General features: G+C 48.3%; 1 protein-coding gene across 2 annotated transcripts in view; it reads right to left on the bottom strand.

Moving 5' to 3' along the window:
* Positions 1–14,401, bottom strand: part of MKI67 (marker of proliferation Ki-67) — a 28,253-nt gene extending 13,852 nt beyond the window's left edge. For both annotated transcript variants that reach the window (XM_029932783.1, XM_029932782.1), the window contains exons 1-8: positions 14,309–14,401; positions 13,722–13,901; positions 10,955–11,033; positions 10,735–10,850; positions 7,388–7,454; positions 4,519–4,564; positions 2,760–3,791; positions 764–933 (exon numbers count right to left, since the gene is read on the bottom strand). In XM_029932783.1, the coding sequence (XP_029788643.1) occupies positions 764–933; positions 2,760–3,791; positions 4,519–4,564; positions 7,388–7,454; positions 10,735–10,850; positions 10,955–11,033; positions 13,722–13,813 (1,602 nt within the window). In that variant the 5' untranslated portion in view covers positions 13,814–13,901; positions 14,309–14,401. The remainder of the gene's footprint in view (positions 1–763; positions 934–2,759; positions 3,792–4,518; positions 4,565–7,387; positions 7,455–10,734; positions 10,851–10,954; positions 11,034–13,721; positions 13,902–14,308) is intronic.
* Positions 14,402–25,690: the final 11,289 nt, after the last annotated feature.

The raw sequence follows: 25,690 nt of genomic DNA on the forward strand, positions 1-25,690 counted from the left end.
CCCCTGCTCACACTGTCTCTCAAATAAATAAAAAGTAAATAAAAAAAAAAGAGAGACAACGGAAGGCAGAGGGAAACAGCAAGCCAGTCTTAAGCAGGGTATTTTGGGTCGAAAGGCAGAAGAAACCTCCCAAGGACTGAGAAGTAAGCACGCTCTGGTCGGAAGTGTAGAAAACACCACTGTGGAGGCCTAATCCCCTCTGGTCTCTGGGGAGGAGGCCGCTCATTGCTTGGAGCCAGCAGAAAACGGAAAGGGAGCCAGACGTGCCTCACACACCTTTTGGTAGGAAAAGAAACGAAAGAGCCCAGGCCCTGTGGGGGACCTAAAGTTAGGAGGACAACACAGCCTAGCGCAGGTGACTAAAAAGTTCTAAATAGTGGATGGCGGAAATCATGGGCATGTTGCCATTCAAGCGTTTCCTTTTCATGTTATAAATCTAGAAGGAAGCAACAAAACAAGGCCCCTATGGGTTTGTGTCATGTCTCCAGATCCTTTCTAATTGGTAGTTAATGCTGACCCCCCCCCCCCACTCCCGCGGTCCTCTGGAAGCTGGGCTGGCGGGAGGCCCCTGTGCTCAGCCACGTGAGAATCAAGCTTCCAAGCCCAGGGCGCCATTTTCCACACCTCAGTGAGGGAGCCGATCTTCAGAATTTATCTTTACTATGTTAGAAAGAAAAGGCTCTTCGTTGTCACCGTGCTGGTGTGGGGCGTTTGGAAAGGAGGCGTCACTGGCATGGATGAGAGTACGGGCCGCTGGACGTACCTTGATGATTTTCTTCAGGACAGGTGGAGTGTGGCTTACGAGAGACCTTCTCGGGGTTTCTCCTCTCTTGAGAGGTGTATTAGGAGGTAAGTTTTCATCAAATAACTCTGGCTTCAGACGACCACCAAAGGAGACCCGCCTTCTTTTCAGGGGTGTTCCTTCAGTCTTGCCTGAAATAATGGAAACAACACGTGGAGAGGGAATGAAAGACCTACGGACACTGAAGACTTGTTCAAGCTGCTGTTACAAGACAAACCAATGGAAAAGCCCACTGAAAACTAACACCACAGCATCTCTTCCTTTGATAATGTTCACGGAACTGGAGCTCAGGAAAGCCCCAGGGACAAACCCACAAAGCGTCAAGTCCCAACTGGACAGTACAAAGATTTTTCTAGAAAAGGTTGAAAATGTGAGGGCGCCTGGATAGCTCAGTGGGTTGAGTGTCGGGCTTTGGCTCAGGTCATGATCTCGCGGTTTGTGGGTTTGAGCCCCGCATCAGGCTCTGTGCTGACAGCTTGGAGCCTGGAGCCTGCTTCAGATTCTGTGTCTCCCTCTCTCTCTGACCCTCCCCTGCTCAAGCTGTCTCTCTTTCAAAAATAAATTTTAAAAAAAACATTTAAAAAAATGTCTACATGGGAAGAGCTTGATAAAGGGATTGGTGTGAGTCAGGTGGCTTTCACTTTGGAGCAGGGGAATGACACAGACAGACGCCTCTACGGTGACCAGAAGGCTTTTTCAAAAGACACCTATGGGGGCGCCTGGGTGGCTCGTCGGCTAAGCCTCCAACTTCGGCTCAGGTCAGATCTCACATTCGTGGGTTCAGGCCCCGCGTCGGGCTCTGTGCTGACAGCTAGCTCAGAGCCTGGAGCCTGCTTCCGGTTCTGTGTCTCCTTCTCTCTCTGCCCCTCCCCCTCTCATGCTCTGTCTCTCTCTGTATCAAAAATAAATAAAACATTTAAAAAATTTTAGAAAAAAAAAAAAGACACCTATGGACTCGGGCCTCGCCCAGCCCCACGTAGTGAGAAGTCGTGAACTTGAAAGCTTCTCCAGGTGAGTCGGATAGGCGATTCACGATTCCCAACCCCGCTGCACACCCCTATGAACTAGCACTCAGAAGTCCCTTGTCTGAGGGCCGCCCCCTTTCTGAGACTCACAGGGACACAGCGATGGATGAGTGCAGGTCTAACTGCAGAGAGGGGTGCACCTCGCATGGGGGACCCTGTGCAAAACAGAGCCCGGACAGTAAGCCTGCTACTTCAGAACACCCCAGACCCCCCGAAAATGTGGGACAAAGCCTACTCGGGGGTCATAGCCCTGCCGCTCGCTGGGGGACAAGAGGCCGTCAGTGTCCCCTTTTACAAAAGGGCAAGAACAGGATGCCCGTCCCAGGGGCTCGCCCGCTGCCTGCATAATGGACCGAAAGTGTCCATGTCTTTAAATCACCTGCAACAGCGCCTGATACAGAACCCTGGGGGGAAGGTACAGTGGTTTGGAAAGTGGGGACAGCAACAGCAACAAACTGCTATTAGGAGGCGTGGAGAACAGAGTATAAATGTCCGAGGGACATCCCATATTTAAACATCCCCAAGGGAGTTCCCTGGACTTGGTTTATAGGAGCAAACTCATAGGACCCAAGGGCTTGTAGTTCAGAATTCGAACTTTTCTGGAAAGCCCTTATGCTTATTATAAGGCTTATTCTCCTTTCTATCTTCTTGCAGGTAGAACAGGGGAATCCAACATGTTTTTGGATTCTCCCTGTAGGTCCCCGGGGGGATTCCTTCCTGACAACCCGCATGCCCTCCGGAGCCCGAGATGACAACCCTGCATGTCTTCAGCATGAGCCTCTGAGAGGGGACTTTGCATCTGGCTCCGAGCCCCAGACACTCCCTGCCATGCTGGAGTCACTACCCAGGGAAGGAAGGTCTCCTTGGGTCCCATCTAGACACAAGGTGTGAGCTTGTGGGGGGTAAGTAAATGCACAGTTAAGCAAACTTACTAATGGGGTTGCTGCGATCCACTGAACCACGACTGGGTGACCCAGAGCGCAGGTGCCCCGCGGCGGCGCCCCCTTTCTCAGGCTGGTGGACGGAACTGTTGGGAATCTTCCTTTCAACTTGAACCGGCAACGGAGCTAAAATGGTGTGATTCTGAGTTTCCGTTTCTGGCGTAAGAATGTCCACACTGGTAGGAATACTCTTCCTCTTTCTGGAAAAGAGTTTTTCTGGTGTATCTCCAAAATCTCCAGCAGTTTCCACTTTGGCGGGTGTTGGGTTTCTGGTTAAGGACTTCCTAGGAGTGAGCATCTTGTTTTCTGCCCCGAAGCCTTCCTTCTGCTCCAGATGCACCGATACCCTTCCGCTGGTCACCCCCACGTCTTCACGCGGACGCTTCTGCGAGGAGGTCTGTGGGGAACGCTGTGCCAGGGTCTTGGATTTTATCATCTCCTCAGGAGGGCTAACGGGACCCCTGGCCTCCTTGGGAGTCTCCACAGCCTCCTCCCCTTCTCTCCTGCCCTCAGGCTGGCTAATTCCTTGTTCTTCCAAAGCAGCGTCTGCCTTCACTTGGGTGCTCCGACCGGACCTGGGTCTGGATTTAGGGGACACTGGGACTTGCATCCCGCCTTGTAAACCACCAGAACATTCCTTCTCCTGCGCACGATGACTGCGTGATCTGGATTTTCTACCACTCTGTAGAACATCTCCTTTTTCTGACTTCACATCAAGCTCCTCCTTCATGGCGTCATAAAGCTTCTTGAAGGGAGACTCACTGTTGGAACCTTTCTCAAGGCCCCGTGCAGAGGGAAAAGACTTCAGGCCTCCTTTACAGCTCGAGAATGTTCCGCTGGGATCGTCCTGGGAATCCCTGCCTGTGGGCTCCGGGGCATTTCTGTGGTCACCTCCAGCAAGGTCTGAGGGATGAACCGCATTAAGCGAGACAGGGTTGGTGGCTTCGACCTTCTTCAGTGGCCGTCCAGACACGTTTTCTTCAGATGGTTTCAAACAGGCAATGGAATCTTGAACTTTCCCATCTTGACAATGGGATCCGCATGAAATAGGAAACAGAAAGTTCAAGATTTTCTTAGTGATGAACACGTGCAGTATTCAAATTTTAAAACCGTTTCAAATGGTCTTACAATCTAGCTTTTCACATAGCCTACAAATTGCTTAATGCCCAAAGTGTGTAATAAAAGCATTCCAAGGGGGCACCTGGGGGGCTTAGTCAGTTGAGCGTCCAACTCTGGCTCAGGTCATGATCTCATGGTTCATGAGTTCAAGCCTTGCATCAGGCTCTGTGCTGGCAGCTCGGAGCCTGGAACCTGCTTCAGATTCTGTGTCTCCCTCTCTCTCTGCCCCTCTGCCATTTGCACTCTGTCTCTCTCTCTCAAAAATAAATAAACATTAAAAAATTAAAAAAAAATTTAAGTATTCTGATACTAGTATTACAATGCAAACAAATAAGTCACTTCAGCCTCCTATGACCCATATGAGCCATGAAATACTATTTAATCTACTCAATTAAACCGATAACTGAACAAGACTATTTGTACCTCGGATGCCTCAATGAGCACGGTGCCCTGGAAGCCCCTGAGGAAAGAGTTGACGCAGGTGTCTGCCTATTTGTCACGGGAGCTAACACAACATCCTAACTTGTGTAAAGCGAACACAGAACACGCATGTCCTCACCCCTTCCTCGTATAATGTTACACAGAGACCCGACCTTGCAGGATCCCAGGAAGAAACCGAAAATATACTAACCAGGGTCAGAAGGGAGGCTGGATCTGGAGACCCGACGCAGAGACTCCTGTGATTTGGCAAAATAAAAACAGTGAGTTAGCTGTCTGTTCAGACACCGGCAGTCATATTCATTCAAGTGTTCTTGCTGTGGGGGCCCTTCCCTCCCAAGCTGCTCTTGAATGAATTTTAGAGACTTTCATCCAAGACATTCAGGGGCAAGTGTTCATAACACAAGTATTTCTTAGCTGATTTAAAAAATATGTAATGAAAGCATAAGAAACACACTTGAAGCTTAGAACTGTTTGAATTGAACCTCAGTTGGGGCGCCTGGGGACTCAGTCAGTGGGACGTCTGACTTTGACTCAAGTCATGATCTCACGGTTTGTGGGTTCGAGCCCCGCATCGGGCTCTGTGCTGACAGCTCAGCGCCTGGAGCCTGCTTCGGATTCTGTGTCTCCCTCTCTGTCTGCCCCTCCCCTGCTCACACGCTGTCTCTCTCTCTCTCTCTCTCTCAAAAATAATCATAAAATTTTTTTAAATACATGAATTGAACCTCAGTTGAGTTATGAGACCTTCCTCAGACTTCTCTCTCACCGCCCCATGAAAGAGCCAAAGCTAGGATTAGACGATCATCTACATGCAGCGTCTGTGAACCTACCAAGGGCACAGAATTATTGGCTTCGGCCTCCATTTTATCAGAAAGAGGCTACGGGACCGGCTGGGGGAGCGGGGCCCCACTGGGCATGTGTGCCCAGGAGCCCGATGCTGAGGCCACAGGGAAGCCAGCACAGAGGGGCGCACGCTCAGAGTGCAGCCATCAGGTCCGCGCTCCTCCTTCCCTCCCCCAGCAGTTCGTGTTGCTTCGAAGGAGGAGAAGCATCTCATCGGAGTTACCACGGAGGGGAAAAAATCACAACATACATCCAAGGGCGAATAATTGAACTTTATTCTCCAATCCATTTCAGATTTCTTGGCGTCTAACCTGCTGCTCCGATCTGCCAAGCGAGGGGTCAGTTTCTAATTTCCAATCTGAAGTCGGCCTGGGATCTATCTTATAACTAAAACTTATGTGTGAAATACGAGCCCATTCCAGTATATTCCACAGACATAAAAATCACTGTCAAGTGCTAGTACAGGTTCTAAGTACTTAGTTCCAGTACTGGCTTTATCACACTCCAGACAATGAACCATAGACCTCTAAGTCCACTTAACGATTTTTTTAAGTTTATATATGTTTTTATTTTTTTTAGTGTTTTATTTTTATTTTTGAGAAAGAGAGAGACGCAGTGTGAGCAGGGGAGGGTGAGAGAGAGGGAGACACAGAATCCAAAGACAGGCTCCCAGCTCTGAGCAGTCAGCACGAGCCGGATGCGGGGCTCGAACCCACAAACTGTGAGATCATGACCTGAGCCAAAGTCGGACGCCTAACCGACTGAGCCACCCAGGCGCCCCAAGTTTATTTATGTAATTTGAGAGGGAGCAGGTGGAGGAAGGGCAGAGATAGAGGGAGAGAGAGAATCCCAAGCAGGCCTCATGAGATCAGCACAGAACCCGATGGGGGCTTGAGCCCACGAACTGTGAGATCATGACTTGAGCCAAAATCAAGAGTTGGACACTTAACCAACTGAGCCACCCGGGCGCCCTTGAGACCACTTATCTACCCCAAAATTTCAGCGTTTTGGTTGGTTCCGTTACACCTACCAACAAAATGGGTAGAAAACCTCAAAAGCTAGCTTTGCCCTGAAGCTGATGAGTGGCAAGGTCAACATTAAGGCCACTCCTCTAGGGAGGACGCGGCACGTAGAACGAGCGGGGTGGCTTCCTGCTAATGTCGGGTGCAGGCAGGCTGACGTTTTAAGCCAGGGAATTGCAGTCCGGCCCCAGGAGACCAGCCTGGGCAGCTTCATAAAGGACAGGCGTTCTCAGGACCCGTCCCGCTAAATCTCCCGATGGCGATGAGCCGAGCGTTCTGATAAGCCAGTAAGTGTGACACATGACACCATGCCGCACCGCTCTCCTCTGTTCGTCTCTCCATCACAACTAGGAAGCACCTTCGGTACTCAGGGCTCCAATGTGATGATTTCAGGACATAAAGATGGAGAAGCACCAGGACCGGGAGCCAACATGAGCCACTAGATCATGTAATTCCCAGATTTCAATTCTTTGTAATGGGCGGTCCTAACCAAAGGTTTGCAAGAAGGTCAGATCGTGAGATGCTCCAGGATGATGTTGGACCAAAATGGGAGACTGACCTAGTACCCTCTTCATGAATAAAATATAGTTTTAAATTATTTCAATTTATGGGCGCCTGAGTGGCTCAGACAGTTAAGCAACTGACCTCAGCTCAGGTCATGATCTCACCGTTCATGAGTTCAAGCCCTGCATTGGGCGCTGTGCTGACAGCCCAGAGTCTGGAGCCTGCTTCAGATTCTGTGTCTGCCTCTCTCTCTGTTCCTGTCCAACTTAGACTCACAGTCTGTCTCTCAAAAATAAAAAATTTTTAAAAATATTAAATTATTTCAATTTATGGGGCGCCTGGATCTCTCGCTTGGTTGAGTGTCTGACTCTTGATTTTGGTTCAGGTCATGATCCCAGGGCCGTGGGATCAAGCCCCGTGTCAGGCTACAAACAGAGCATGGAGCCTGCTTAAGATTCTCTTTCCTTCCCTCCCTCTGCCCCTTTCCCCTGCTCACACTCTCTCTCTCTCAAAAAAATAAATAAGTAAATTCTGTCTGTCTAAGCTCATCATATTTAAAATCTGTTACATGTTCCTCTTGCGACTGGCGAGTCTTCCTCACTTGGGAGACACCACTCACCGACGTGCATATTCATGATTTCATGGTATCGTATGAACACATATCAGAACCCAAAGCTGGATACCCCCCATCACCTGTTTGCGTCTTTGTCCTAGGACTCCAGGTGACTTGCTTCCATCCTGATGACTTTCATTTTCATACCTGATGTGCACAGAAGGACAGACACATATTCAGATTCAAGGTCAGTAACTGACGGTAAAACTTCCTGATCTGATTAATGTCCAAGGAGCAAAGAACAAACCTCAGGGTTCACTTAAGATATTCCCTTAATTCACGGAAATAAACGTAGAGCTGGAAAAGATTTTATACTCAAAACTTAAACAGGTTTCCTCACATTTCTTTGGGAACACTAATGTCCCAGGTTGAGACCCAGGTTAATTTCTGGACACTGACAAGCCTGTGTGATGTCAGAGGTATGTGAGCATCTCCTATGTGAAAACCTAGTGCACAGGACGGCCGATCAGACTTCCACCGGTTTATATCCACGGCAATCATCTGAGGACTTGGAAGGTCACCCAGAAAGCCCAGTGGCACCTGATGCCCGAGTCACTTTGTGATGTGACTTAGTGCAGGGTCACCACAGAGCCATCCCATAACTTAGGGTCACTGTGATCACCTTGGTTCCCTGCTTACTGTATCTGTACCCAAACAAAGACTAACACATTTCTTAATATGGAGAGAGATTTAGCCTCATACAAAGCCGTTCTAACAGACCTCAGTCATCAATTCACAGAACAGCCTTTTATGAGCCACTGGACTTGGCCTCTGTGAGGCAGCCTCATCTGACACAGCCAGTGTCCGGAACGGTTCCTCACGGTGTGGCAGAGTCCTTGGTCAAGCTCTTCTTCCTAAGACCCTTTCCCCATCCTTTGTTCGAGGAATTTAACTACCCAGTTAATCTCAATCTGAAGAGCATCTCATTTTGGGGAAGAAGTTCTGGTCCCCATTCCACATCAGATACTTTCTAACCTAGAAGTCTGTTTAATAAACATGCCCTTTAAAAATGAAGGCAAATTCAGGGCACCTGGGTGGCTCAGTCTGTTAAGCTTTTGACTTCAGCTCAGGTCATGATCTCACGGTTCATGGGTTCGAGCCCCATGTCAGGCTCTGTGGTGAGATCAGAGCCTGGAGCCTGCTTTGGGTTCTGTCTCCCTCTCTCTCTGCCCCTGCCTCACTCATGTTCTGTCTCTCAAAAATAAAAACATCAAAAAAAATTTTTTTTAAATGGAGGCAAATTCACAAAAAGCACCGTGAAAGAAAGGACTGATTGAACAAAGAAGAGATCTATTTAATACAAACGAAGGCAGCGATGACGGCAACATGGATGATAAAATGACCCGACCACGTGCTTACAGGGGACACGATGTACATTCCAAGGCGCCCACAGAACAAACACAGGAGGGGAGAGGACGCGCCAAGCCAGCGGCAACAGAAGAGAGGGCCACGCCAACATCAGGCAAAATAGATTCTAAGATAAAAATTGTTCGCAGAGAGCAAGCATATTTTATGAGAGAAGGATCGATCTATCAAGGAGATAAACCCATTATAAAGACAAGTAGACCTAACAGCCGCTTCCAGGGGACTATCTGAAACTTAAGGATTATGAAAAACTGAAACCTAAGTGCCAGAGAAAATGATAGGACGCAGTCACCGATCAAAGGCATCAATAAAGGTCCAGGATCTCTCAGAAAGATAAACGGCAGGGCTTTACCCCCCAGGAGATTAATTCTAAATTTAAACACCCAGGATAGCTTCAAAATAGAGAGCAAAAGCGGAGGATCGAAAATAACAGAAAAAAAAAAACGTCCTCAGTGTGTAATCTCAACAACTAACCTATGGTGAGTAAGAATCAAGGGGGAGAATCACTGTGGTTCGAGAGCCACGAATTTGGATCTGATGGACGTAGCAAACAGAACACCGCACCCGAGGCTTACAACACACATCCTTTTGCAAGGTGCGTTTCCAACCTTTTCAAAAGCACAGGAGAGATTAGTTAAAAGCTAGTGACATCTGGAGGCGCCTGGGTGGCTCAGTTGGTTGGGCATCTGACTTCGGCTCAGGTCATGATCTCGAGGTTCAGGTGTTCAAGCCCCGGGTCAGGCTCTGTGCTGACAGCTCGGAGCCTGGAGCCTGCTTCGGATTCTGTGTCTCCCTCCCTCCCTCTCTCTCTCTCTCTCTGCTCATCCCTGTCCCCCAAAATAAATAAACATTAAAGTTAGCCCCATCTGGTCACAAAACCAACCCTGACTCACTTCGAAAACTGGTCATTTCCCAGATGTCCATCCAGAATGAATAAACTGTGTATAATTGTGGATATAACGGTGTATATTATTTCAGTGAAATGTGTACGCAGTGGGAGGGGACACTCTGGGACATCTGGGCTCCAGATCCCACAACCGTACGAGCAGTTACAAACTCCTTTATTTCAAATTTACGGAGTTTAATAAAGAGACAAAACCACAGCGGTTAGAGATGCATGCTTGGGTAGCAAAACTCCAAAGACTTTACGTCACCAGAAGAGCCAAGCTGGTGGTTTACTTGGGGAGGGGAAGAGGTAGTGTTTAGAAGACACATTAAGAAGGTGCTGGAAATAATTCTGTTTATGGCCTGGGTGCTGTGTCAGTTTGCTAGGGCTGCACCTTAACAAAATGCCACACGCTGGCGGCTTCAACACGGAAACTGATTTTCTCACAGATCTGGAGGCTCGAAGTCCAACATCAAGGTGTTGGCAGGGCTGGCGTCTCCCAAGGCCTCTCTCCTGGGTCCCTGGGGCCGCCCCTGCTGCCTCTTCACAGGCCTGGCCCTCCCTCTGGGCACCTGCTTCTCCTCCTCTGTGTCCTAATCTCCTCTTCTTAGGAGGACACCAGTGAGATTGAATTAGGACCCACCCTAATGGCCGTGTTTTAACTTAATCACCTCTTTAAAGACCCTGTCTCTGAATAGGGTCCTATTCTTCGGCGCTGGGGATTAAGGCTCCAACATATGACTTTTGGAGGGACACACATCAGTCCACAACAGATGCTAATCACAAAGGCGCTTGCTTCATGATAAGCCCGTCTGGATGTCTTATCTTGTATCTTTCTCTGTGAGCACCGTTTACTTTAAAATGAAAGAGAAACTGAAAAATGTCGGCAGCATCAAAACACCTGCAGCAAAATCAAAGCCTCCGGGGCTCAGGCCACTCTCCTTGGGTCCAGTTACGCACCCTCGGATCCTTAAAGGGGACCACCTAAGTCCCATGTGTCATCCCTTCGAGACCTTGTGACTTTAGATGGAGAAACAGTGGTGGTGAGCATGGCGGCCTCGGACGCCCTGACGCCGCTCAGCCTGACAGGAAGGCCACAGAGGCCTGCGAGCCTGGCTCTGGGGCCCCAGAAGGTGCGTTTTTGTCATGTCGGATTTGTTTGGACTCTTCGCCTACCTGAAAGAGCGGTCAACAATGGTGATCACATCTCCATGCTGCAGTTGTACGGGCTCCTCAATAGCAGATCCATTGACTTGTGTTGGGTTCGCGGAACTGAAATTAAACAGCACTGCCTACAAAGTCGAAAAGTAAGGAGAAAACAGGTGACTGACGAATGCGTAAAAAGTGGAATGAAAGGTTTAAAAGAAAATAAGACAGACTTCAAACACCTGCTTACCTCCTGCCCATTGACTTCAATTTTGCAATGCTGTTTTGAGACGACAGGGAGCTGGATGCGAATGTCACATTCAATACCCCTTAATTTAAAAAAATTAAGATTTTTAGGCTCCTGCAATTTTTTTAAGAAATTACATTAATGTTCAAAATAAAACATCATTTGACTATATGTTTGATCCTTGAATGCAACAACAGGACGGAATAATAAATTGGGCAATATCCCTGAACTGTGCATTTTGCAAACAATTTTGTTGTGTTTTATAACCAACTATACTAAACCTTGAAAACTTCAAGTAGTTGGAAATAATTATAAGGGAAAACAGTAGAATACAAAACTGGATTGCTTTTACTGAAACACGTGCTTCTAAGACCCAAATAAGAGAGTCCTTTATAGCACAGTCTGGAGAACGGTAACCATCTTTAATACTCTGTGTTTTTTTCTATAGAAAAAGGTTTATATGTGTTCATTTGTAATGTGATGTATGTTTAAAGGTTTAATCATCACGACGAGTCTGTATGTTTTGCTAACACCTGTCTGTGCGGGCGTCCTTTACAGACAAACAGATTACAGTTACGTCAGCACCTGTCTCCCGGGGTTGTTCAAACATTCCATGAATTATACACGTCTGCCGTTTGCCTGGCGCACGGTAAAAGCCACGGACTCATGAGCTTTTCATGGTTTTAAAACTACACTGTATTGGGGCGCCTGGGTGGCTCAGTCGGTTAAGCCTCCGACTTCGGCTCAGGTCAGATCTCCTGTTCGTGGGTTAGAGCCCCGCATCAGGCTCTGTGCTGACAGCTAGCTCAGAGCCTGGAGCCTGCTTCTGGTTCTGTGTCTCCTTCTCTCTCTGCCCCTCCCCCTCTCATGCTCTGTCTCTTTCTGTATCAAAAATAAATAAAACATTAAAAAAAACTACACTGTATTAATGGGCAGACTCAGAAGTCTGTTATTAAAACCACAGCGCAAGCAACAGATAAGTGTTATTAGATTCAACTTGTCTCTCCACACAAGCAATGTCAGCAGGACGCACCAGGAGGGAGAATTTCCAAACCCACATAGAAACTAGTCAAACCGGTCCTTAGGAAGGTTCTTCGGGTCTCTGTGTCCCCATTACTGAAAGTTTGAACAATCATAGACTCTCCTCTCTGTTCTCAATATAGTATTCTGGTGCTAAGAATATCTTTCTACCTGTGGCATATGACCAAGCACTCAGGAATGTTTTTTATTTTTTGTTACTTTTAAAGAGAGAGAAAGCATGTAAGGGAGGGGCAGAGAGAGAGGAGAGAGAGAACCCCCACCGATGGGGGCTTGAACTCACAAATCCTGATATCATAACCTGAGCCAAAATCAAAAGTTAGACGTTTAACCGACTGGGCCACCCAGGCGCCCATGAATGGGTTTTAAATGATAAAATCTTGCATAAAAAGATACTGAGTCCCTTCTCTATAAAAACCAGAATGACTGACATTTTGATACCAGAGTGTTGATTCTTTTTCCTCGGGAAAGAAAAGAAGCTATGAAAAGCGACTTTAAACTAAAGAGGAGAATTTGATTTTTAGGTATCCAAATATTCTAGAAAGAGAAAGACAGAGAGACAGAGAGAGAGAGAGAGAGAAAGAGTCTGTCCTGTGCAGTGTGGACACTGTACACTGCTCAGCAGAATCCCCGACCTCTGTTCGCTGATGCCAGTGGCACAAGCCTCCCACAGAGCGACACAGACCTTGCCAGATGTCCCCTGCAGGGCAAAACAATCCTAGTCTGAGAACCACCGGCGGCTACCATTCCGCATCCAGGCCATGCTTCTCCAGACACGGAGTGCCAACTACAGATCGCCTTTTACTTGCCAGACCCACACCAGGCACTGAGGACATAATTACCAACTAGACGGACAGTCCCTGTCCTCGGAGAGCTTAGGAGCGGGCGGCACGACCAAAGACTCCGTCATCACCCCGTGGATTGTTAGGAAACCCCAGCGCAGTGTTTGCCAAAGGCTTCTCTTTAGGTAACATTTCGACGGATCTCAAATGGTTGGAAACGAATCCCTCACACGGGAAGATAAGAGAACATTCCAGTCATGAAGTTCCAACTGGCTAAAAGCGCGGATAGGCAAAAGCTTAGTACGTCCGACGTGGGGTAGAGCGTGGTGGAGACGCGGCTGGTGGGACAGGAGGGGGTGTGGGTCCCACCTCACAGGGCTCCACGGAGAGGGTGCCTATCTTCTATGGAAAAAGTCCCACGTCAGAAAACGGGAGGGCGCCTGTTCTCGGGGGACCACAGTTACCTACCACCAGCAACACCGGACGGCAGAGAGAAAGAAGTTCTCAAATCTCTAGCAAGACTTCTCTCAACTTCGTTTCCCCAACGAACTAAATATAGAGGCTCCTGCTGTCATTTGCTCAGCAGAGTCCCCCCCAGAGCCAAGGAACCCGACGTTTGCAGGGGTTTCAGAAGAATATACTGGCCTCCTAAAGAATGCATGGAGTGAATCAGGATTTGAAGATAATCTACATCTTTCTCCGTTTAAAGACTGTATCAAATCAATTTTAAAATGTGTGTGATTGAAAAACACTACTTAATTATATAAACATTGTCTTCAAAATTCTAGTTCCTAATAAACAACCATGTGACGTTGACAAGAGGAGGAAAGTCACCAGCCGGACTGGGGTCCGGGGGCTGCAGTTACTTCTAGGGTGTTTCCAGTCTGTTAACCTGTGATTAGGATAATCCTGTCCTTTAAATGAAACTGTCCACCCTCCGCAGGGCTCACCTTCCAAACAAGCAGGTGCTGAGGCTCAATGGAAAGTGGGGGCCGTCCACCCCACTCCTTTTGATGGTAACGAGGCGACCCGTAGGACCCATTTTCTAAACAGGATGTTGAGTATAATCCGTACAGGAAGGTCAGGCAGCAAAAGGTTTGCTGAAGCAAACTCCCTGCAGGAACATGCCACTGCATAAAACAGAAACAAAAAACACGGGGGAGGTGGGGATGTTACCCTAAAAGCAAAGAGCTAGGAAGTCACTTGTAAGTGACCAAATGGGCTCGCTTATAAGATTCACCACGCTCCAGCCACCCTGACCCACATGTTACTTGACCCCTGGGGGAGCCCCAGCCGGGCCGGGCTGCACCCCGGGGCGCCCCGTAACACCCAGTGCCCCCGAAGACCCGCGGCTAAAACTCTCGCTGCTCATCAAGGTCAAGGCTCCAGGGAGTTCCCACCAAGACCCCCTCGCCAGAGCCAGGGCCGCGCTCCAGGCGCCGGTTCCCGCAGAGCAGAGGGGTCCCCACAGCTCCAGCCCCCAGACGCCGGCCGTCCCCCCCACCCCCACCCCCGAGGCGTCCCGACAGCGACTCACCCAGGACCGTCGCCCGCACCGCCGCCGCAGTCCACCGCTCCTCCAGATGCAGCCCGCGTCCTCACCCGGAGAAGCCAGCGACGCGCCCACCCGCGTCCGCAGCCCGCCCCGCGCTCCAGGGACGGCCGTGCCCGCGGCCACCTCCGCCGCCGTCCTCACTACCCCCACCCCGCCCCGCCGGCGACCAGGTGGCCCAGCCTCGCTGCGTCCGGGACCTGCCGGCGTTTGCAGCTCCGCGCGTAAAGCCGCCGCCGCGCCCTCCCGATTCAAATGAAAACAACCATTCGAATTTGGCGCTAAGCGCCGCGATTGGACGCGGCGGCGCGGGGGCGGACCAATGGGCAAGGGGCGAGGGCGGGCGGGGGCGGAGCCAGGGGAGGGCGCGGGCTCCGCGGGGCGGGGTGGGGCGAGCTCCGCGGGCACCAGAGACGCCTGCGCAGGGTCCTCACTGGGACAGACTGCAAAGGGCGGAAATGGAACACGGACTCACAACCAAGAAACCCCTCTTGCCTCCTTTTTTTTTTTTTTAAGGACGAACACAGCGTTCTCAAAACATTACACATTGCTGGAAGGTTTAAAAATGTTTAAAGTTCCCGTAACTCACCAACGATAACCAATTATTACAAGCAATTTCTTGTTTCTTTTCCCAGTTATACACGTATTATTTTCTTTCAAACACACATTAAAACGATCATAGAATGCACATTGTTCTGTGTTTTGTGTTCTCTGCCTCATTAGTTTTGTGGATATTAATATTGAGCACACATTCCCCTTTTACTTTCTTTGTGATGGCTACAGATCATTCGACTTTAGAAACCAGAATTTTTAAAATCACTACTATTGCTATACATTTAGGTTTCCAGTATTTTCCTATTAGAAAAAAAAATTCTCCAATTAAAAAAGCTTGTGCCTTACAAAATGAATGGCTTCTAAGCCACAGGATTTTTGCCCAGAGCCACCTGCCTGGCTGGGGTGGGGGTGGGGCTCCTGCATGACATGAAATGGGCTGATTGTTGCTTTCAAATGAATTGACATATGAAATTTGGACTTTCTTGCTCCTGAGTGGGAACTCAGAGATAGACTGCCTTCAGGAACACGGAATCGCTCCTAGGAACTACATGTGAACGCGTAGGGCCCCCAACTCCTAATTGTCTGTGACAAGGCTGATGTAGGTAATTTAAATGTGTGGGTGCTATTAACCTTCTTTAGGGGGTTAGCTTCCATTTTCTCCCCCTTTGCGCTACCACAGAAAGCGCATCTCTGAACAACCCCGCAAAATACTACTTCTGTCTCTCTAATTACCGCTTCCTGTCAGGGACGGCTCTGTGACCTTGCTGGGGCAGCCTAATTAGAGGGAGGAGCTGCTGGACTTCCTGTCAGATCATCTTACACACCCCGCTGTACGTAGTCAGCGCTAGAGAGAGAGCAGCAGTCACCGGGGGACGTAGGGGGTTGGCAAAGCCTGGATCTTGACCCGCAGGACAGCCCCCTAAGACTGTTCCATGGCGTACCTCAGGACTGGGGCTTTCTGCTGGGGTTGAAGCGTGGCGCACAACCTAAGACTTCTTCGAAATCCCAGAGGTCAGTCCTGTGAGGAGAATCCCATGCCCCACTCTCAGGGCTGGCATCTGGATCCCCAGCCCCGCTCCAACACCATCAGAGTCTCGGATAGAGTGTAGAATGGGGACCCTGTTGGAGCAACAGGTTCTCCTAACGGGCAGGAGAAGGCTTTGGCCTGAGGCAGTAGCCTGGGAATCCACTGCCGGATCCTCACAGCCTCACAGCTTCCTGGTCAAATCAATCAGGCCAAGAAAGTGTCTCCAGGACCCCTTCTGTCCCTGGACCCCTTCTCCTCCAGCCTCCTCCTTGCCACCTTCACTTGCCTGAAATTTACTCAGGGAGGGGCACCTGGTTGGCTCAGTCTGTTAGATGTCCAACTCTTGATTTCAGCTCAGGTAGTGATCTCATGGTTTGTGAGTTCGAGCTCTGCATTGGGTTCCAGGCTGATGATGTGGAGCCTGCTTGGGATTCTCTCTCTCCCTCTCTCTCTTTCCCCTTCTCTCTCTGCCCCTTCAGCTCTCTCTCTCTCTCTCTTGTTCTTTCAAAATACATAAATAAACTTGAAACAAAGAAAATTTTGAAATTTACTTGGGGATTGCCCCAGGCATCCAATAAGGGACCATTCGACAGTTCCATGCCCATCCACCTGATTAGAGGGAGTATTTCCAATATGGAACATGTGTTTAAAACACATTTATCACCTTTGAACTGTGTGCATTGTTTAGTCATCTGTGTTCCAGTGAATATTATATTGTGTAATCTCTTACACATCCAGGAGAGAAGGTGGTGGAAAGGAGGTACAGGGCAAGGACCCCAGGTGCTCCCCCTCCCCTAAGTGTGGTTAGTCCCGGTTCAGTCTCACCCCGGCACCTTGGGAACTGCACTTGGCAGGTGCTCCAAGTCCACAGACACCCCCAAGGCTGCAGAAAATGGTCATGGAACCAACCATCTCCGGAGCTGCTGGCTTCCAACTTCCCTTCCCCTCCAGTCTCTTATCACATCTCTCCTCCAGCCAGACTCCTAGCCTCCAGGACAGAGGTGGGCCTACAGTGGGGATAGGGGACAGACAGCACAGGTGGCCAGAGGTGGGGCTGGGGTCCTTCTGAAATGGACCTGGTGTGTTCTTTCCTCTCGAAGGTTGGCTACACCACTGAGACCCTGGAGACCCCTAGGCATCCAGTGGCCATCAGCTCCAGCCACGACGCCCAAGCACTGACCCAGCCCCAGGCCACTTGCCTGGATTCAACCACCAGCTCTACAGCTGGGATCTCTTCCCGGGCCCCCAAGGACTAGTGTGCCCCGCCCCCTGAGCATGTCTGCTCACCCAGCTCTTTGGCCCGCATTCCACATGTGGGTGGGCAGGTAGCCTACGGTAAAGCCTGTCCCTGACTCCCCAGCCTCTCCCCACACTGGGTCTCCTGGGCCTTTCTCCTTGGCTCGTCAGGGAGGCCAGCTCCATCCATGCCCAAGTCTGTGCGGGGACCACAGCTCCCCCTCCCTTCAGACTCTGTCAGCACTTCCCCATCCTCTAAGTCCCTGCTGGGGACATAACCCTGCCAGGCAGCAATTCCAGCCCTGCTGCCTGGTGCTCAGCACCTTCAGTGAGTGAGCTGCTGCAAATCCCCCCAGATCATGTGACTTCCTGCCTGACGCCCTTCAGACTTTGTTAATTGCTTTTGAAATAGAATCCAAACTTCTGCCCGGACCTAAGAGATCCCAGGGGTCCTTGGACCCCCTGCTTCCTGGCCTCCTTGATCCCAATCCACCTCAGTGCCACGGCCCCCCGGGCCCTTCCTTCCTCAAACACGACCAGACCCTTCTAACCTGAAGGCTGTTGATTCTGCCCCTCCTGCCCCCCGACTCTCACTGGGGCAGGAAGAGGAGGTGAGCTTTGCTGAGTGGAATGAGCAGCTCCAGAACAGGGAGTCTGAGAATCTGCGTGGAGAGGAACCATCTGGATGTGCCCAGACCGGTGAAGACCTGCTCCTGTCGAGGGGTCCTTTTATACCAACGCCTGTGCCCCTCACACTCCACTAACCGGGAGGAAAGAGGAGCCGGAACACGCATCTCTACTCTCTGAGGTTAGAAAAGGAAACTGAGACAAAGCGTGGTACTGAGAAACATGAAAGAAATTTTGAAAAATTTTTTGTTTATTTATTTAATTTAGAGGGAAAGAGAGTGTGTGCTTGTGAGCAGGGAGGGGGCAGAGAGAGGGAGAGAGAGAGAACCCCAAGCAGACTCCGAGCTGTCAGTGGGAGCCCGACACTCAGAGTGAGCCCAGCCATGAGATCACGACCTGAGCGGAAACCAAGAGTTGGATGCTTAACCGACTGAACCACCCAGGCGCCCCCCAAAACCTTTTTTTATTAAGAAGTTAATACTATCTGCTGTCATCTTAGAATATTTGGGAAATACACAAATGTAGAAGGAAGAAAAATTTACCTCAAGATGAAGAACAACAAAAAAATCAATCCTGTTTTTGTCTCTGTAATTTTGCATAAAGTTTATTTTGCATAATAAGCATAGCTGTGTATACACTTATCATTTTTCAAAACTAAAATTCCAGTGAGTTAACGTATAGAGTCGTATTGGTTTCAGGAGTAGAATGTAGGGATTCATCATGTACTCATCACAAGTCCTGGAATGGATAAAGCTGTGGTATACATACACTGGAATGTTCTGTGGCAATCAAAAAGAATGGAATCTTGTCATTTACAACAGTGTGGATGGAACTAGAGTGTCTTATGTTAAGCAAAGTCTGTCAGTCAGAGAAAGACAAATACACATTCCATTTTATTTCTTACACTTTCCTTTTGCATTCTCATGTAACATGTTCTCATTGACTCTTGGTGAGCATCACCTTGATACCACTATTTCACCTGTGTTTCAACATTTAGGTTTTGTCCCTAACATTTAATTATGACAAATAATGTCGTGATAAAGTGATGAAGATCTTGGGCAGAAACCTTGGAATAGATTGTGTTCTTAGTTTCTAGCCTCCCAAATCTAGTTGTTGGATCTAATGATGTTTGCTTCATACCATCTAACGGCTTGCTTTTCAGAAGGATTGTATCAATTTATCCGCCCAGGTCCATGCTTGTGAACGCCTGTCTTACCACCAGCTCTTTGCTTTCACATTTTATTTTTTTTAATTTTTAAAAAAATGTTTTATTTTAGGGGTGCCTGGAGGCTTAGTCAGTTGAGAATCTGATTTAGGTTTATGTCATGATCTCACAGTTCGTGAGTTTGAGCCCCGTATCAGGCTCTGTGCTGAAAGCTGTAAGCCTGGAGCCTGACTCAGATTCTGTGTCTCCCTCGCTCTCTCTGCTCCTCCCCCACTGGCACTGCCTCTCTCTCTCTCTCTCTCTCTCTCTCTCTCTTTCTCTCTCAAAAATAACATCAAACAGTTTTCTGGGGCACCTGGGTGGCTCAGTCAGTTAGGCATCCGACTTCGGCTCAGGTCATGATCAAACAAAATGTTTGATGTTATTTTTGAGAGAGAGCATGTGCCGGTAGGATAGAAGCAGAGAGAGAGAGAGAAAGAGAGAGCGAGAGACAGAATCCCAAGCGGACTCCATATTGTCAGCTCAGAGCGCGACAGGGAGCTGGATCTCATGAACTTTGAGATCCTGATGAGACAAAATCAGAGTCGATGCTCAGCTGACTGAGCCTCCCAGGCGCCCCTCAGCTTCCACATTTTAATGCTCTGCTAACTTGATAAGCCATCCTTGGAACAGTGTTTCACTTGGAATTGTGAAAGTACCGGTTAGGTTAAACACTTTCCCTTATCAATTTAAACTTTTCATTTTTTTGACTTGGCTTTTGGTCTCCTTTGCTCAATTTTCTGTTAATGGCCTAGAGTTTTCCATATTGATATTTTACAAATATGTAAATCCTTGTAGAATTTTAAAAGTCAGTCATAAAGTCAAAGAATATTTAAAGCCTTTTGTTGGATTTCTTAGAGAAATGTGTGTAAAGAATAAAACTGTCCAGTTTTCTGGGGCGCCTGGGTGGCTCAGTCAGTTAGGCATCCGACTTCGGCTCAGGTCATGATCTCACAGTTTGTGGGTTCGAGCCCTACATCGGGCTCTGTGCTGACAGCTCAGAGCCTGGAGCCTGCTTCGGATTCTGTGTCTCCCTCTCTCTCTGACCCTCCCCTGTTCACACTGTCTCTCTCTGCCTCTCAAAAATAAATACAAAACATAAAAAAAAACCTGTCGAGCTTTCTGAGAAAGTTCTGTGTGTGGGTGACATACGGGCTGGAAAGGGGAAGCCAGGATTCAACAAAAGCAGCCGTCTTCGGAGATGATCCCAAATCCCCCGATGAAAGCCCAGCCTTATCTCAAAGTCCCTCTCACTTAAGTAGGAGAGAAACATGTCCTGCCCGCCCGTCATGGCACCAGGGAGGATAACCCCGGGGGAACAGAGAGGGCACGTTGGGAGCGTAGGTTCCTCCAGAGGAGGGTCCATCGGGCGAAGAGGCGACAGTCCTATCCAACATGCAAGGATTCTTGGCCGTGGTTCCTTTTCCTGCCTTGGGGACCCTCCTGGGAGAAGCTTCAAATAAGCAAAGACTGAGACGCACTTCGTAAGCTTCAGTTTGGGCATTAAAGGTAACTGTAAGCGCAGAACTAAGCCCGAGGGAAGGTTTTAGGGAAGAGAGCACCTTCCGCAGAGGGGTTTGCGCTGACAACGGAGGCGTAGCCCAGGTGTGGGGGGAGGGGGAGAGAAATCACAGGGGCTCCCTGCTTGCTTTTTAGGTATCAACACAGTAAAAGAATGTCATGTCACATTACATATTGTGACAGAGAAGGTTTTAGCCAATTTTCAAGAACGCCCATGTTAGGAATCAATGGACTCAAAAAGAAGGGACTAAGGTATTATATAAAGACGTTGATGAGTGTAAGCATTAGACCATACCTAGCAATGCCCTTACATACCAACATACACAGACTAGAGAGACAGAAGAGACAGACCCCAGAGTGAAAGACCACAGAGCTGTCTGTTATCTTCAAAAATATAACAAAATTAGGGCGCCTGGGTGGCTCAGTCAGTTAAGTGTCAGACTTTGGCTCAGGTCATGATCTCACAGTTTGTGAGTTCAAGCCCCATATCAGGCTCTGTGCTGACAACTCAGAGCCTGGAGCCTGCTTCCGATTCTGTGTTTCCCTCTCTCTCTGCCCCTCCCCTTCTTGCACCCTGCCTCCCTCTCTCAAAAATAAATAAACATTAAATAAAAAATTTTTTACATATAACAAAATTGGTATTAAATGTATCAATTGATTCAATAATTTTAAGTGGCCTTAATTAACCCATTAAACAAAAAGGTTTTAACAGTTCCACATACTTTTATGGAGTGACTGCTTCCAAATATTATCAAATGCGACTGACAAAGTGAAACATTTTATATGTAACATGTGATGCTTATCTAAGAAATGGGCTTCTGGAGATGCGTGTTTATTTGCTCTTATAAAAAAGAAACAGCAGGTTATCTGGGTGGCTCAGTCGGTTGAGCCGGAGGACTTGGTTCAGTTCATGATCTCACAGTTCGTGGGTTCAAACCCTGTGTCCGGTTCTGTATCTCTCTCTGTCTCTCTCTCTCCCTCTCTGTCTCTTTGCCCACCACCTCAAATATAAATAATCATTAAAAATAATAAATAAAAAGAAACAATAGAAAGACAAACCATATAATGGAGAAATGAAGGACAGAGGACAGAGAGAGAAACTAGATTTCTCTGAACCCATCATCTTTGATCGATTTGACTTGTGAATCATATTAACATTTACATAAATATAAAACTAATCAAGTCAAAGAAACAAAAAGCCTTTAAAGTAGACCTTAAATTAAAACTAACTGTATATCAGGCAGCAACACAGTCACACACAGAACAATAATGGAAAGTCATTTAAATAATACTTTAATGGTACCACACTCGAGAGTCATTCCCTATGCATAAAATGAACTGACAATAACAGCAAGCAGTTTTCAACACTTGTATTGGTAGTAATAGCGATACCATTATTCTGAGCATATATGTTATGATAGGATAAAGCAAGTAAGTCATATTGTGAAGATCACTGGGAAGAAAGTTTGTGAGCCTAAAAAAGGGACATAAATGTGAAATCCAAGAGTGAAGAGTTCCACGGTCACCTCACAAGCAGCAGGATCCTCACCCCGAATTTAGCTGTATATACCGATGACATTATGCCCATCCTTCAAAGGTATGAAAATGCTGGTGATCGGGCCGCCTGGGTGGCTCAGCGGGTGAGGCACCAGACTCTGGATTTGGGCTCAGACCAGCTCTCGTGGTTTGTGAGATCCAGCTGGCATCAGGCTCTGTGCTGACAGTGCAGAGTCTGTTTGGGATTCTCTCTCTCTCCCTCTCTCTCTGCCCCTCCTCTGCCAATAAATAAATAAATAAATAAATAAATAAATATTTTTTTTAAAGAAAAAAAGATTGGTGATCCTCATCACCGAGTTCTCTGTGGGGGGCAGGGCAGGTCTGAGCTTGCTTCAGAGAGCCTGGGAGAGCTGGCTAGGTCTCCACTGTGGCTGGGCTGGCTCTCTGGAGGGGAGGGGCTTTGGCTCTCTCGCCAGCTCACCCAGAGTTGGGGCAGACTGGGAGCAAGGGTGAGGCTTCGAAGATGTCAGCAGTCAAATATCAAAAAATAGAGTCCGACTCCCTGCTACATTAAGTAAATTTGAAATGGACATGTCCTATGAACTCATGGGAAATCATCTCTTGTAAAATTTAAAAGAAAAGTAATACTTCCTAATACATTCCCTGAAGAGATCTTGAACTTACCCAATAGTTATGAGTGTCCTTACCACCCAGATTGTGGCTGTTTCATACCATTTCCCACGAATAGGAACCCAGGTTCGCTGTACAAATGGTAGCCTCCGTATGAAGGGCAGGGACCGTGCAGGGTGACATTTCAGGACATGGCAAAGCAAGGACACTTCTCAAAGATGCCTGGGGTCATGTCTAAACCCGGAACCACTGGGAAGGGCCCACCCCTTGGTCCAAAGTGGGGGAACTTTGATATTTAGTAAAAAAGATGACTACAGTATATTGAAACATATAAAATGCATTTAAATTCCTTAAGTTCACAATGGCTGTAGCCAAAAGAAAGAAAAGAAACTCACTGCACACCTTCAGAGGATGGAAGGAAACCAGCCCGCCCCGGCAAAGAAAGTGAGGAAATTCAGCTTTTGTCTGCCTTTCTTGTGTGAGCCGTGCCTCAGCAGGACCACATGGTTGGTTATAGAAAATCTCTCTTTATAGATACAAGCAGTAAATGAGTGGAAAAAAGGAAATTATCATAGAATATCACAAGAAAACGCATCCTTAATGGAAACATAAGTCCAGGCAATGGTCACCAAGGGCTACTTGTCAGAGAAAAGACACTGAGCCTTGCCGGCAACCTGGACCTCAGTCTGAATGGTCTGGAAGAATGAACGGGAATGGAATTTGGCCCCCAGAGGCAGCTCTCAGTGCACAGGAAACAGCAGAACCCGTTAAACAGCACCAACGGGATGCAGTAGCGAAATTCACACTCCAGCAACTCTGTAGGACAATGAACATGTGTCTTTAGTGTAATGTAAGGAAATAAAAATGAAGACAAGAGACCCTCCATACTTAAGGATCAGAAGGTGTTGGGCTTCAGCCATGATGGAGAAAACTGATCTCAGACCTCCCACTGCCAACACCTGTGAGACAGAACAAACTGTGTAACTCAGCTCTTCGCAGGAACTTGGCCACGGGGGCAGCGCAGACTGTTGTCCTGGAGAGAAGGAGCCCTTGTGTCCCACCCCAAGGGGAGTAGTGATCTCCCCTCCAGAGGGAGCTGTGATTGGGATCTGGCGAGGTGAGAAAGGTGGATTTGTGGGGTCTGGGGCTGCCATGGGCTCTCAGCCAAAGGCTGGGTTGCACTGTGGTAGGGACCCCTCCTAAGGAGAGAGAAAAAGAGGAGAGGAGACTTCAAGGTCACTGAGATATGCGCCTAGGCGCCTACACCCTCCATGACCTTGTAAACAGAGACAACTTAGTCAGACTGCATGTTTATGTGTGTCACCATATATGGGAGACAAAGAAATAGAAAATGTATAAAGAAACTATGCCTTGTGACATGGGCCACTCAGTTCTTTGGGGACGAATCCAATTGAGTGAGTGGCATGAATTAAAGTTGCTTCCTGGAAAGAAAAACCTTGGTGTCACGACTCTGTGCAAGACTCCGGCCACAGAACGGGTGCAGGTGACTCTGCAGGGCCTGGCCGGAAGCGGCCTGAGAGAAAGCCCCGCCCACCTCGGCATCCGTATCCAGGGAACACAGCCTGTTAAAATGAGGGTGAAGGAGATACTTACAGATAAATAAAGACCAAGAGAACTAGAACTCATTGCCAACACGCCAGGGAAATGCAATTTAAAACCACACCGAGATACCATCACACGCCCACCGAAACAGCTAAAATAAAAAACTCCAAGAGCAGCAAATCCTGGGAGGGGGTGCCGAGAGAGTGGGGTGTTCCTCGCTTGCGGGAACGTAAGTGACGCGACCACGCAGAAAACTCCTGGGTGGATCCTTGTAAAGCCGACTACACGTCTTTCCCACAATCTCCAACTCCACAACCGGCAATCTGCCAAAGAGAAACGGAAGCACATGGCCACAGGAGGACTTGGATAAGCAGCTTTATTCATTATATCCCAAACCCGGGAACACTCCAACTTCCGCCAACAGGGTATTTCCTAACAGGATACGTTATGGTATAAGTTGTGTTAAATTCATACCGGGAATACTCCAAAGGAATCAAAAAGAATGAGGTATCGGCATACCTATAGGATTCTGACTGAATCTCAAGAATATTATAACGTCGTGAGATCATGACCTGGGCTGAAATCAAGAGTCCAGCCCTTAACCAACCGAGCCACTCAGGGGCCCCAGAGAAAGCGCTTATTTTATTAAAAAATTTTTTAATGTTTATTTATTTTTGAAAGAGAGAGACAGAGCACAAATAGGGGAAGGTCAGAGAAAGAGGGAGACATAGAAGCTGAAGACAGGCTCCAGGCTCTGAGCTGTCAGCACAGAGCCCAACTCAGGGCTGGAACCCACAGACCACGAGATCATGACCTGAGCTGAAGTGGGACGCTTAACTGACCGAGCCACCCAGGCGCCTCCCAGACAAAGCATTTTTTTAAATGTTTTATTTATTTTTGATACAGAGAGAGACAGAGCCTGAGAGGGGGAGGGGCAGAGAGAGAAGGAGACACAGAACCGGAAGCACCCTCCAGGCTCTGAGCTGGCTGTCAGCACAGAGCCTGACGTGGGGCTCGAACCCACAAACATGAGATCTGACCTGAGCCGAAGTCGGAGGCTTAACCGACTGAGCCACCCAGGCGCCCCGAAAAAGCATTTTTAAGACCAAATGTAGTTTATGGGTCTTTTTTGGACCTGGTTTAGAAACAGACATTCCGATGAGGCATTTGGAGAAATCGAGGCACAGACTGAAAACATGATGGTCCTAAGGAGCTGTTTTTTGCTGCGATAATAGTATTGTCATTGTGACAGAGGGGCTGTGTTAGGAGTCCTCGCTGTCGGAGAACCACGCTGGAGTGGTTAGGGGAGGGAGAGCTGGATATCTGGGATTTGCTTCAATATAAACCAGCAGGGGTCCGCGGGGCCCCTGGAGGGGTCCTGGGCACAGCTGACACCAGACGGCCATGGATGATAGGTCCTCAGGGATTCACTATGTCACGATGACCACTTCTGTGTATGTGTTAACCTTCCCAAGAGAAAAGGTGTTTAGAAACAAGTGTGGCCAAC

The sequence above is a fragment of the Suricata suricatta genome, chromosome 2 (assembly GCF_006229205.1).
Source record: "Suricata suricatta isolate VVHF042 chromosome 2, meerkat_22Aug2017_6uvM2_HiC, whole genome shotgun sequence".
Taxonomy (NCBI): Eukaryota; Metazoa; Chordata; class Mammalia; order Carnivora; family Herpestidae; genus Suricata; species Suricata suricatta.